This window comes from Silene latifolia, chromosome 11 (genome assembly GCF_048544455.1).
Source record: "Silene latifolia isolate original U9 population chromosome 11, ASM4854445v1, whole genome shotgun sequence".
Classification (NCBI taxonomy): Eukaryota; Viridiplantae; Streptophyta; class Magnoliopsida; order Caryophyllales; family Caryophyllaceae; genus Silene; species Silene latifolia.
In genome coordinates this window covers 5109674-5123050 of record NC_133536.1, presented here as the reverse complement: position 1 = coordinate 5123050, position 13377 = coordinate 5109674, and the positions used below count along the sequence as shown (strand labels likewise).

At 36.7% G+C, this 13377-nt stretch overlaps 1 protein-coding gene across 2 annotated transcripts; it reads right to left on the bottom strand.

Annotated features, from left to right (window-relative positions):
* Positions 1-2086: 2086 nt before the first annotated feature.
* LOC141610754 (histidine kinase 2-like) lies at positions 2087-12382 on the bottom strand. 2 transcript variants are annotated; one of them, XM_074429006.1, is made up of 14 exons: positions 11213-12329; positions 9969-10445; positions 9191-9466; positions 8438-8607; positions 8132-8344; positions 7575-7761; positions 7364-7415; positions 7022-7251; positions 6827-6925; positions 5969-6630; positions 5254-5751; positions 4668-5058; positions 4038-4146; positions 2087-2324 (listed from the first exon to the last, which is right to left on the bottom strand). In XM_074429006.1, exons 1-12 carry the CDS (start codon positions 11462-11464, stop codon positions 4815-4817), a joined length of 3360 nt encoding a protein of 1119 aa, XP_074285107.1. In that variant the 5' UTR covers positions 11465-12329; the 3' UTR covers positions 2087-2324; positions 4038-4146; positions 4668-4814. The 2 variants fall into 2 exon arrangements, with proteins under 2 accessions (XP_074285107.1, XP_074285108.1); XM_074429007.1 differs by lacking the exon at positions 2087-2324 and having other exon boundaries at positions 3895-4446; positions 4627-5058; positions 11213-12382.
* Between the last annotated feature and the right edge of the window lie 995 nt (positions 12383-13377).

Below are 13377 nucleotides of genomic sequence, written 5' to 3'. Positions count from 1 at the left end.
GTTCACAAAATTTTTCCATGAGACGGTCTTACAAGAGACAAGGTTGTCTCGGGATTTTGGGGCCCCCAGTGCGAATGCTAAATATGGGGCCCTATAAAACATTTTAAGAAACAATTTTTTTAAAAACAAGGCAAAAAAGGATCATAAATGTAACTGCCAAGTCTTGAACCCAAGATGTAATGATTAGAAAATTAATTGCTATCCACCAAGACACTATCTTTCATTGAAAATTTAGTACACTACATTTATTTATTCTTACATTTACTATGATTTCTGGCCCAAAAATTTGGGGGCCCTGTGCAGTCGCACGGGCCCAAAGACGGCCCTGACAAGAGAGTTACTCTTGAAAAGTTATCCACAAGCAGTTAGTCTTGCTGAAGACGGGTCGGAGCAAGTGACGGATAATGCCACTCACAAAACGGATAGGGGGGACAAGGTGGGGGCACCCCATGTGCTTCCCTCTCTCCTCTATTTGGGTCATTTGTGAGAGGAAATGGTATCCGTCACTCCGGAGTGACGGATATGTGGCGTCTTCAATGAGATTTTGTGATCTACAAGACCACAAACTTTACGTCAAGATTACAACCATTAAGTTATATTTAGATATGTATATATATATCCAATGGTCATTAATTTTATTATTATTCTAAAATAATGTCGAAATGGTTAAAAATAGTCCTTCACTAAAGTATATATATAAGAAGAATCTCTAATATCTTCAAGGATTAAATAAGCATACAATTTATCCGTTTTCGATTAATTAATCCATTCTTAAAGAATATTTACTCCTATCAAACATTAATCAAGATGTTTTCCAAGGCAAAATTACTATTTATTATGGGGCTAATATTAACATGTAGCCTCATGGTTCAACATTGCCATGCAAACAGGGGCGGACCTGGGGGGGGCGCCGGGGGGGCAGGTGCACCCCAAGACATTTCGGAAATAAATATTTTTAAGTATCTAAGCAAGACAAAGAGTTGTTATGGCATAGTTGGTAGTACTGTGGACTATTATCCAGGGGATATGTGGTTCAATTCCTGCTAACAACACACAAGTTTGTGTTTTATTTTGGGCCGTAGCCCATGTAATTTATCTGCTATTTCAAATACATGTGAAAAAATTGCTTGATGTAGGATTCGAACCATGGACCTTTGGATGACTTACAAAGTCTTAAACCACTGAACCACTTACATTTGTTGTTAAATTTAGTATTAAAGTCTATTATATTCTATAAATAAGCTAATTTAGGAAAAAAAATTCAAAATATAAAAAATTTGTCTTAAACACGCGTAAATAACGCGTCAAAAAAATTTTAGTGCCCCCCCGACACTAAATTCCTAGGTCCGCCACTGCATGCAAAAGATGGCTTTGTTAGCTATGGAGCTATAAAAAGAAATAGAGATTATCGATGCCACGGTCGTAACAAAGACTGCGCGACCCCAGAAGCTAACCCTTGGACAAGACCCTGCACTGCTGGCCAACGATGCAAAAGGAGTCCTGGCACGGTCGAGACTACTGATGGTGGTAATGCATGATTATCGCTAATTCTTATATGAGACAGTCTCATTAGCAGAAGCTTTTGAGACTGACGTATACGTACTGTTTACATACTTTCGATTTTGAATATAAAAATCACAAAAATATAGTACTAGTTCCTCAGTTCTAAACATCTGTAAAGAATAAAAATGTAAGCAAATGAATAGGGCGTTAGGAGTAATTCTTTTATTCGTATATAAACGAATCGTCCACTTTTGTAGTGCTATTACTTGTATATATATTGAAAAATTAATACCGAATAATAACAAAAATTCTTTTTCTTAAGTTCGTCTTTAATTTTTGAAACCGCTAGATCTAGCGCGATCAATGACTGCAGATTTGTTCCCGAATGCTCTCATATTACACCATATTATTATTATTATTGCCGTAAATTCAATTTCAATGTCTTCTTAAATTCTACTAGTAATTTATTAGCAAAAAGAAAGGGAGAAAGACAATCCAAAACTATTTATTACCATATTATTTATTACCAATTGACATAGAGAACAAATGAAAAGAACTAAAGAAAGGGTGAAGGATAATGCAAAAAAATAAAAAAAAATTATTACTTATTTTGATGAGTAAGATGACATAGAGACGAGAGCGGATTTTCTGTCCCAGTGATTATAATAACTCACTACAACACATGCATATATTTGTACCACCACCATAGTGATCACAACCATTATATGGAAGGTTGCCATAACCATCTTTTTCGCATTTCTCCTTGCATTCGTCTTGAGTCGTGCACGAACCGGCCATGTGACACGATTGTCCGATAACACCTGATAATAACACATCCGAAAATAAAATTGTAAGTATTTGTCTACACCAATTTTTCCCATAATATAATTGAAAACATTGATTGTAATTGAAAAATTATATTTCATACAAAAAAAAAATCGTATACTATAGTCTATATAACAAGTTTCGACGAGTGTAATATACATACGAGAAGATTGATCGACGAGTGATAGAATTAGCAGGGTCAAAAATATGTGCTTTTGAGATGCCATTGATGAAAAAAAAAATGGTATTAATGTAATTTTAATTAAAAGATGGAAATGCAGGGAAAAAATTACTGTGTTTTTTTTATACAATATTAATGTGCTTTGTTCCTTTTATACTGAAATGTAATCAAGATATTATAAGGGTCGATATCTTTTATGCTTAATTACATCGTTTTTATCTACTCTGTAATTATTATGGAAATAATATGATAATTCTTTGAGAAGATTTGGTGAATTACAAAAAAAATACATTTCCGTTCTTATTAGGTCAACTTCATATTTCGAGACATTCAATTCTCTTTAGCAGTATATGAGCAAATACTTTTAGAATATTTAGGTCAACTTTATATTTCGAGACATTCAATTCTCTTTAGCAGTATATGAGCAAATACTTTTAGAATATTTTCATGACGAATATATCGTTGGCCCGAGTGGAAAAGAACGTTGTTGTACATTCTCCGAGATTACAAGAATGCTATTGTTGGAAAATAATCTTAAGATTTGGATACTAGCATAAGAAACGCAAATACTCGGGAGAGACGATCTTCCTATTGTTGTTACGGGGTATCATTTTTCCAAAATGTAATATACGTAGGCTAGGCAAAATTAAAACAAGCCAAATGACACGAACCGTACTCGCCCGACACCCAAACTGAGGACCCGAACACAACCTGTAACCCAAGTTGACCCGAACTAATATGACCCAACCCAGATATTAATTATTTCAAACCGACATTATCCATTTATCCCTAAAAAACTTGTTAATAATAGACCTGAAAATAACCCAAACCCAAAATGTCTCGATCTGACTCAAACAACCCAAACCGAACCAGATTGACCCGTTTACCATGTCTCTTATTTTGCATTTTAATACAAGTTGCACATGACAAGAACACAAGATACTCCAAAGGGAGAAACAATCATAAACAGCATGTTCTTGCACATGCAATTCACATGGGAGAAAATCAAAACCTCTGATATCCTTGCCTGCCACGTGTCGCCCGTCTCAGACGTAAACGTTATTCGTGAGCACTTAGACCTACTGGTAAGTGACCGACCTACTTTGACCAAACATCTCGCGTTCAAGATCATCGTAATACAATCACGTACGAGAATTTACAAATATGTAATACACAAACGACTCGTCCAATGTACTTTGGCATATTCCGATTGCAAGACGTTTTCAGCGGCCAATAACCATGCGAAGTTTCCAAACAGATGGACGGTGTATTCCAACGCGATAGACGAGAAAGAGGTTTTTACATTATAAGACCTAAAAAAGCAAGACTCTCCGCCTAACCTAACCTCAAATCGACATACATAACATCTATACACGCAATTCTGGTAATGCAGAACCGAGACTCCAAGATGTTTCGAAGGTTTTGAATATACATACTACGAGACTATAAGTATTCTCGTAATCTCATCATGTCTTGAAATTTAATGCAAATTAGAAAAAAAAAAAAAAGTATATACAACAAAGATTACCAGTATTAAGCTTCATATACACCGGTCACCACCAGACAAATAAGTCATGAGACAAAGACGATTCTTCTTCGTCAGAAAGTCGCTATTGGAATTCAATTCTTTGCTTGAACTGTCATAAACCAGTTCTGATTTCAGCACGAAAAGAATATGAACAATAAAATGACTCCGAAAATACAGTCTTATCCCATGTTAACAACACAGACTATTTTCGGATGACTTGGAATGAAAATTGGCCTCGATAATTTCAGCGAATGATATATTTTAAACAAAACGGGGGGGAAAAAAAAAGGCGCGTCTAGTTCAGTGATGCAGTTTTCTTTATCCATCGTATGCAGAACCAAAGAATGTCGAGGTCTTTGGCTCCATTAGATATGGAACCGAAAAAAACTAAGAGAGAAGATGAGGAAACCTAGGGTCAGTGGTGGAGCTAGGGGGGGCTAGCAGGGGCGGTTGCCCCCCCTGGCGGATGAAATTTTCGAAGTTTTTAGTTAAATTTTTCGAAATTTTTTTGGGGTGCCTTATGAAATTAGTCGTTCGTCCCCCCTAAAATTTTTCGCCCCCCCCTAAGTTCAAATCCTGGCTCCGCCACTGCCTAGGGTGAAAAGCTGAACAAATAAGTGAGAAACTCACCATTTTTCCTGGAAGACCGTCATCCGAATTGTACAAGTTCTACAAAGAAAGATTGAATTCAGCTTGGTGGGCTCTTTGCAGGGAAAGCCGACACAGAAAAGACTGTGCTTAGGTGCTAAGGCTCAATGCTAGTGCCCTAAATTCCTACTATCTTGACACAAAGAAGCCAGCTACAGCAGAATAGAGTTGTTCCTCTTCGAAAGGCTTAGCAACATAGCCATCCATGCCACACTTTATGCACTCCTCATTTGTGGCTTGAATCACATCGGCTGTCATCGCCAATATCGGAGTGTGCCAAGAAATTATTTGAGTCTCCGGTGAAACTTCACCGGCATCAAGTTTGTCGTTAAACTTGCTTTCGCTAAGACGGATTTGTCGTGTAGCTTCAAACCTACAGGGCAGACAAACAAACAAACAAAAGACACATAAGATTTTGGAGCGGGTCTATACCGGGGTAAGGGTTTCAGTCACCTAAAGGTCGATTCAGGTCAATTGTCCGGATCGTTGGCCAGGCGTACATTGAAATATTGATTCTTAAGGTAGCACCATAATAGATAGGGAAAAGGGAAAGAATAAGACTCGTTACCCATCCATTTCTGGCATTTGAAGGTCCATGAAGCAGGCATCGAACCCATGTGGAGGATTAAGCTTTTTTACAGCAGCTTTTCCGCTGTCTACACAGGTAACAATGGCTCTATATTTCTTAAGAGCTCCTTCCGCCACTTTACGATTAACCGCATTATCATCTACCACCAGAATTTGTTTACCATTGAGTAAACTTCCAAGACTGGCAGGTTTGGCCCTATTTAATTGCCTTTTCCTCCCATTTGAAAACGCTTCATGGAAGCATCCTGTCAAGATGCTTAACCTTAGAGGCTTTGACAGTATGTGATCAACCAAATGCGCCGATTTGAGCTCGCTTCGCTCAGGAGAACTGATGGAAGTAGCTAAGAGAAATATTTTGGGGAATCTATCTCTATTGAAGATCGGCGTTGCATCTCTAAGAAGGCGGCGGATCTCAACAACCGCTTCTTTTTCCCAGACCTCCTTGTCAATGAGAGCCATGGATAGTGGTGTTGGCGCACTGCATGACAAAAAAAACGTTCATTACAAGAGTTCATATATATTAAACATTAGCATTAATGCTCAAGGAATTCATTCTGATTCCGGGTCATCTAACATACTGTGTATAAGCATTATAACAGGAAGTACAAGCCATTTGAAACAGCAAGAATTGTATGTCGTGAAATTGAAAAACTTGTACAAAGATGCATTTAAGCGGGTATACAAAAGAAATTTACCTGGTATTTAGCTTGCTAGAAATAAATGAGCACGCAGACTGGAGATTCGAAGCTGTGTCAACAGATATTCCCAATCTCTCAAGATGATACCGTGTCACTTCAGCTCGAATGCTTCTTTTATCGATGACCAAAGCTCCCAATCCCTTTAACTCCAAAATAGATGTTTCATGGCCACGCCATTTAGAGTCAAGGGAGCTGGGTTCTCCTCTCATAAGAAGAGCAGTGAAGGAAAAGGTACTGCCAACTCCACGCTTACTTACAAATCCGATTTCTCCTCCCATAAGGTCAACTAAGCATTTGCTTATACTTAATCCAATTCCAGTCCCTCCATAATGCCGTGAGGTGGAGCTATCAGCCTGCATAAATGGTGTGAAAATCCGGCTTTGTGCATCTTGAGGAATTCCTTCTCCCGTGTCCTCCACCGTCACTAGTAGTTTAATCATTTTTGTCATTTCAGTAGTATCTTTGGTACCCAGCTGTTTAAAATTTGACCAACTTTTCGATCTGTCAACAATAGGAAACCCACTTAACGTATTTCTTTCTAAACCCTCATTTGACCCCATCAAACCTTGTCTCAGCACTTCATCCATAATATCGGGTGAGGCCCCCACTTCTTCTGCCAAATGAACAGACACGAAGATATGTCCTTTCTCGTTCGTAAACTGCAGGCATAAATCATTGTTAGTTCCAAAGAAAGTGATTATCTGGTACTCTGGAAACGGACAGAAGGGGTGAATATCTTATCTGAAAGAAAAAAACATTCAGGTACATATAATCTCTTGAGAGTGTTTAAAGAAGGAAGAATCGCAGAGAAACTCAGTAATAAAAAACGAAAGGACGTACAAACCAAGAACTAACCTTCACGGAGTTCCCAACCAGATTTGTAATTATCTGTCGGAACCGACCAGGATCTCCAACAACAATTTCAGGTACGTCTTTGGATACATAAACAGCCAACTGTTACACATTAAAGAATGCAATCAATGTTAACCACCGACGATTTATAAAATAGTAAGCAGAAATTAATTGCAGGAATATGTTAGATGATCCTACTTCTATTTCTTTTTCACGAGATTTTCCCGAGAATAGTGAGACAATGTTGTCAAGAATAGCCCGTAAATCAAAAGGCACTGATTCAAGTTCCAGTCTGCCTGATTCTATCTTGGCCTGATCAAGAACCTCATTGATAATGGAGATGAGATCCTTGCCACTAGCATGAGCTGTCTGGGCATAATCAAGCTGATCGGCATCCAGATCAGTATCCATCAGCATTTGTAACATTCCTGCCATGCAAGTCCCGTGTCCAAATCGAAATTAGATAATGCATTGATATATACAGTAATAGACAAAGCGGCTAAAAAAAGAGATGAAGAAAGCAGCAAAATTTCTCCTTACCTAATACCCCATTCATTGGAGTTCTAATTTCATGGGAAACGGTAGCAAGAAACTGCGCAAATTCAAAAGAAGAAAACATCATAATTGGCATTGAGGTCCTAAAGCAATATCCACTTTAAATATCAATGGTGCTGTGAAATCAAACTCAATAATATACCCGCTATACCAAGTAACTTAAATTTTAAGAATGTGCTAGAATGGAGAAGTCCACCTGAGATTTCGCAATATCTGCAGCTTCTGCACGGACTTTAAGTACAGTCATCTTTTGGCAGTCTTCTTCCACTCTAATGATCCGATTAATCGCTGAAAGTAGAATATAATATACAAGCAAGGTGATTGTCACGGTTATACTTGATGCCATTATAGCCATCCAAGGGTAAGAAGGTTTGTGCTTGAATCTGCAATATAAAACAGCTCTGTTAAGGAATCATTCTTAAAAGAGACGGAATTGAGTACATTGGTTCTCTTATTTTGTCGTGAAAAGATGTCTATGCAGAGTGTGGACGAGTATGTTGATGGCTCGACAAATTACTGTTTCGAAATCAATTAAAAATGTCCAACCATAACATCTAAATGAGACGGATTTGAGTACTTCGGTTATTATAAAAACTATTAATCAAGTCTAAGCTATGGATATACAGTACATAGATTGTTTTATAAAATTGAGGGTATATGTTGGTATTCGAAAAAAACACAAGGGTCAAGCGTAGAAAATCGCTTTTATATTGTAGTGAGGAATGGCCGGAAATTGTTCTGTGTGTGACTTACCTGCAATGCATCTCATGCTTTCGTAATGGATCTCCAAAGTCGAGAACACAGACATGCAAATCGCCTGTATCGACAACATCAGTTCCATACATATTAATGGGGGCTGACATATTTGTAGTATCATAAACATTCACAACAATGGTTTCTTTGCTGGCAAGTTGTTGAAGAATCTTATCCACCAGGGACCGAAGGTCATAAGATGCGCCGAGATACCTAGAAAAGTAAAATGCCATATAAGCTCCAATCCAGTTGAATGTATAATAAGGAACACAACCCGTGAAAATAACTACAGTATAATGAAATTACCCGACAGTGCCTGCTATTCGTTGCTCTGGAGTGGCATCAGGTGGAAGTCCTATGTCATAGACAGCAAACGTAAGCACCACACCCAGATGGTTTGACTTAAGCAGCTTAAATGGAGAAGTCAACACTCCCTTTCCAGTCGCCCTGGCTCTTAAAATGTTGTCACGATCTTCCTACAAGGTCACCATCAACATCAGGTACAAAAAAACGATAATGAAATGCATGATCCCATAATCCAAGTCCATAGAGCACGCTACTAAGTTAGTAGCATAGAATAGAGCATTAGAGCTCAGAGAAACGATGTGAAAAAGCTCCACTTTCCAAGATGTAATTTTTAAACAAACTATAACCACGCAGCCAATGAACGGAATTTGCAGGGTCGTATATAGGCACTAAGCAGCATTAGACAACTCACAATTGTATATATGTTTCAATAGGTCTATTACATAGACAACAAATGAAAAAGGGGAAATTTTAAAAGAAAATTTCGATCAAGAACGCATTTTTTTTATATATAATACAAGCGCACTCATACACATACAGGGGAAAATTCTACTTTTTTGCAGTTGTGGACGGAATTTAATGCCAGGACCGCCAACAAATTGACCCCTTTTTCACAGTTTCAAAAAACATGAAAATACATTCAATGACGAGAAGATTAGTTACTGTAGTAATAGAAGCTAAATGGAAGTAAAATGCCAACTCAAAAAATAGCAGGAAAAAAAAAAAAAAATATTAAGAAAAGATATGATATACCTTTCCTGACATCATGTCTATGGAAACAATATGAGCAACTGTTCTTTGACAGAATATAACAGGTGCATATTCATCTCGTCTGGGTGCAGGGTCCATCTTTGCTGGATCAAAATCTTGCACGAGAGTCTGATCTCCGTGTTCCATATTCTTTATAGTCCACCCTATTTGCTTTTCGAATTGCTCTCTCTCAGAATGAGTAACTTTTAATGCATAGGCAACACCGCTAGTGAGTGGCCTTTCAAAGGAAGTTCTTTCTGTATAATCTCCAAATGTTTTCTGAAGAAACAAACAACAATCACGTATTAGACAAGTGTAGTAGCTTTTTTTGTAACAAGCTGCAAGAAAGTTGCAACGGTATAAAGTATGACTTGATTAAGAACTCCTCAAACTAATTGCTCGTAATGATTTGCTTCAGTAACTAAGAGTTGCCACAATGAGTACTACAAGAAGACTGAGAATACACACATCATCAAATACAAAGTTATATAGCAAGCTGACAGACTGAATGCCCTTCCGATTAGATTCGCAAAATTGACCCAACCCAAACCCGAAAATAACAATCCAAAACGGATAACATATAAGTGATATAACCAAAACCTTAATAGTAACTCAAGACTCAAATTAACCTGATTGACCAGACCTAAACTGACTGTAAACAAACTTGCCCACGCCTAACGACCCAATCAAAAGTGAATTTTCTGCTGCGTTTAACTTCAAAGAGTCTTAGACATTTAGCGCATCTTGAACCACTAAATCAACAGAGTATCGCATAAATTACCTGATCCATAGCAGAAGGGTATTTTCCATGGTGAAAAGTAGAAACCAAAATGGCCAGGGCATGAACGTGGTTCAAGCTCACATTGAACTGATCTTGCAGCATTCGAGCTCGTTCCTCACACATATTGGATAGTGTTTCCTTCCTTTTGAAAACAGTATCTTGGTAAATGGAATTAAACAACCATGCTGCAAAGAGCATGAAACCTAGAGCACATAAGTTTAGGAGCCTCTTCTGCCATGCCCTTGCATTTGCAGCAGGAGACTGAGTTGGCAATGGAAGCTTGCGCTGAATAAAAAGCTGTTGGGGCTGAGGTAACTCCTGCTTATTCCCTTTTCTAAGTCGGAAGCATGGGATCCTTGAACATATGATTATCATCCCTGCAAGAACCCACCCACAAGTCTTTGACAACCAAAAACAACTAGATATACAGGCTTCTTCTGCGTGATCACTAAATGCTCTTGACCATCCCACAGACTCCTGCGAACATGAATCAGTAAAATATTATATTCTGCCTACATATAACACGTTTTACCTTCGTCCAACACTTATTGTCCCAATTTGACTGACTTTGTGATCGGTCGATGAAAAATTAGTCATGTTTAATTTGTCACAACAACTACTTTATATTCCTCATTAAAAGGCCGTGGCTAATGTAGTTGTGAGAAATTACTACTCAAAATCGACATCTTTGGAACACCAAAGTCAAATGTGCTTATCATCAAAGAACGTTCACAGAAAAATGTGAGGTCGGAAACCATAACAACCACAAATAAGAAAAAAAATAGAGAAAAATCTCCAAGTTGGAAGTTTAATCATCGACAACTCAAAACTGAAACTCGGAAATTTATTCATTGACAGGACTGCAATTTAAGAACTCAAATCTCAAGATCAATCTCATGCACCCTCATCAAAGTTAGGACTCAGAAGATATTATACAACAATTAAACAGGACATAACCTTAACACATTTCCAAGTCCAAGGACACTAGTACAGTATTCCAAGTCACATTCATGAACAGCAACATGTCTGGCTAACACACTACATTCCCTATAAATTACCTAAAAAATAGCAAATTTAAAGGGGTAATACAACAACAACATTACCCTAATGTTTTAACAACAACCCTTATGCTAGCAACACAAAAAGGCTATTCCCGAATGACCCAAGATGAAAATTGCGTCCAGAAGTGCATCGAATGACTGATACTTCACAATAAAGCGGAGTTAATGCATTAAACAAATTACCTGACCAGACAAACCATGAAGCTGGTTCTTTTGGCTGTAATCAATTTCAGCAAAGTACAAAGACTTGTTCTCCACACCAGAAACTCCATACAAAAACCAACTTAACCCAACAACAAAAACCACTACAAACATCAGAAAAATCTTCCCTTTCCATTGCCATTCACCAACAGATCCATGCACTTTTCTGAGCTTAAATTTTCCAGGAATTTTCCCATGCCCATTACTACTAGAATGGTTGCAATTTAATGACATTTTATCCAAAACCTTTGTAACAACCAAGAAAGATTCTTGAAAGTCTAACAAACACCATCCAAATTTAGAAACTCCAACTAAAAAACCCAACAATTTTTTTCCAATTTCAAGCCAAAAGATATCAACTTTCACCAATTATATTGAAACACAAGCACACTATCTCAAAAACTTGCCAAAAAAAAAAAAAATCCCCCAAATTACAAGCCAAAACCATGAACTTTCACCAAAATATGGCAACACACTGTCCTAATCCAAAAACTTGCCAAAAAAACCCAATTTTTTTTCCCAAATTTCAAGCCAAAACCAAACAACCCAAGATCAAAAACCACAAAAAGTGATGAACTTTCACCAAGTTTATGGATTTTCACTTTCCTAATCCAAAAACTTGCCTAAAAACCCAACTTTTTCCCAAATTTTACTAAGAAAATGGAAGTACACTAGCTTAAGAGCTCCAAGATCTAAACTGTAACTTTAGTAAATGTAATGAACAGCTCTCAGAGGCATTAAATCAAACACCAAGTACACAGAACTCTTAGTAAAAAAATGATGAGAACCCAGTAACAATCATGAAAATCTGTGATAAAAACATCAATGAAAGTGTGAAAAAAACAAAGAAAGCAAGCTGTTTTCTTCTTCTAAAGGTACATTACATTACATTTTACACTACAGTTTTTCCTCTCTCTTCTTTCTATGCTCTGACAGTACAAAAGCACATGAAATTTTATTTTTATTTTAAAAAAAAAGAAAAAAAAAGTAGTAGTAGCAGTTGCAGCAGCAATTTAAAAAAAAAAAAGGTTTGCTTTATTAAACAAACTAGTATAAAAACATAAGCATAAATGCATAATATCAAATGATATGGGGGGACATGAAAAAATAGAAATTGGATAAGACCCACTTTCAGTTCTTATGACAAAGTACTCCAACTGGCAACAGGAATCAATGATCAATTTGAGGACCTAAAAAATTAAGACAGTCGATTCTTCTTAAGACGGATTTAAATTTAAAACAAATTAAATTGTGTCAATCTAGATAGATAAAACAAACTTTTTAGACGTTCTATTTTTAAGTTTAAGACGGATATAAATATGCTATCTTAAATTAGAATTTGTGAATACCAAAATATTATTTGAATACAGAATATTATTAAAAGTTGATTTTTTTTTGCTTTTTTAATGGTGTATTTGGTGGAGAATTATTAGATAAATCATTCAAAGTAGGGAGAAAAGCAACTAAAACAGCAACCAGACATTAAAATACTGTAGGGAAAAAAAAAAACCAAATTTTGAACAGTAAAAAGTTGTTAACTCTATTTCAACTAGACTAGATTAGAGGGTATTTAGTGGACTACTCCTCCTATTCACTATATTCTTCCTTATTTTCTTATTCGAATTATTCGGGTTTTCTTCCCTATTTCCTTTTTTGGGTTGATTTGTGTGGTCCAAATTAAATTGCATGTGGGGTAGTGTGTTTTGTGTGGTCCAAATTCACTTTCTTATTTCTTGTGCAAAAAGGAAAGAGGAAGAAATCGAAGAATATAGTGAATAGGAGGGAGTATTATTCAGTCCCGGTCATTTGTTTGCTTATTTCATTTTTAGGTGTCTAAATTAATTTTTTGTTTTATTTTAAAATGTCTATGGGCAATTCGATCTTCCACATTTAATTTGGTCCACTTATCATCAAATAATTGGCTCTCTCTTTTTTTTTCTTTGATTTTTGTGTCAAAATCAAAGGTAAACAAATGATTGAAACGGGAAAGGTGAGTATTAATAATTAGTAGTAATGTTTTTTTTTTTATTTATGAGGAAAATTGATTTATGTTTGTTTCTACATTGTTTTATTAAGACAGGTGAAAGAGACTGCACCATCATTCCAGTTAAGTGTGTTTGTTTCTGTGGTGCACTTGCAGATGCTTT

Excerpts from the sequence above, each read along its gene's own strand:
- LOC141610754 (XM_074429007.1), bottom strand. The coding sequence starts at position 11,464 with ATGTCATTAAATTGCAACCATTCTAGTAGTAATGGGCATGGGAAAATT. Across the intron at positions 8,608-9,190 it reads TAGACATGATGTCAGGAAAG|GAAGATCGTGACAACATTTT; the intron begins GTATATCATATC and ends GTGACCTTGTAG. Across the intron at positions 7,762-8,131 it reads AAGCATGAGATGCATTGCAG|ATTCAAGCACAAACCTTCTT; the intron begins GTAAGTCACACA and ends TTTATATTGCAG.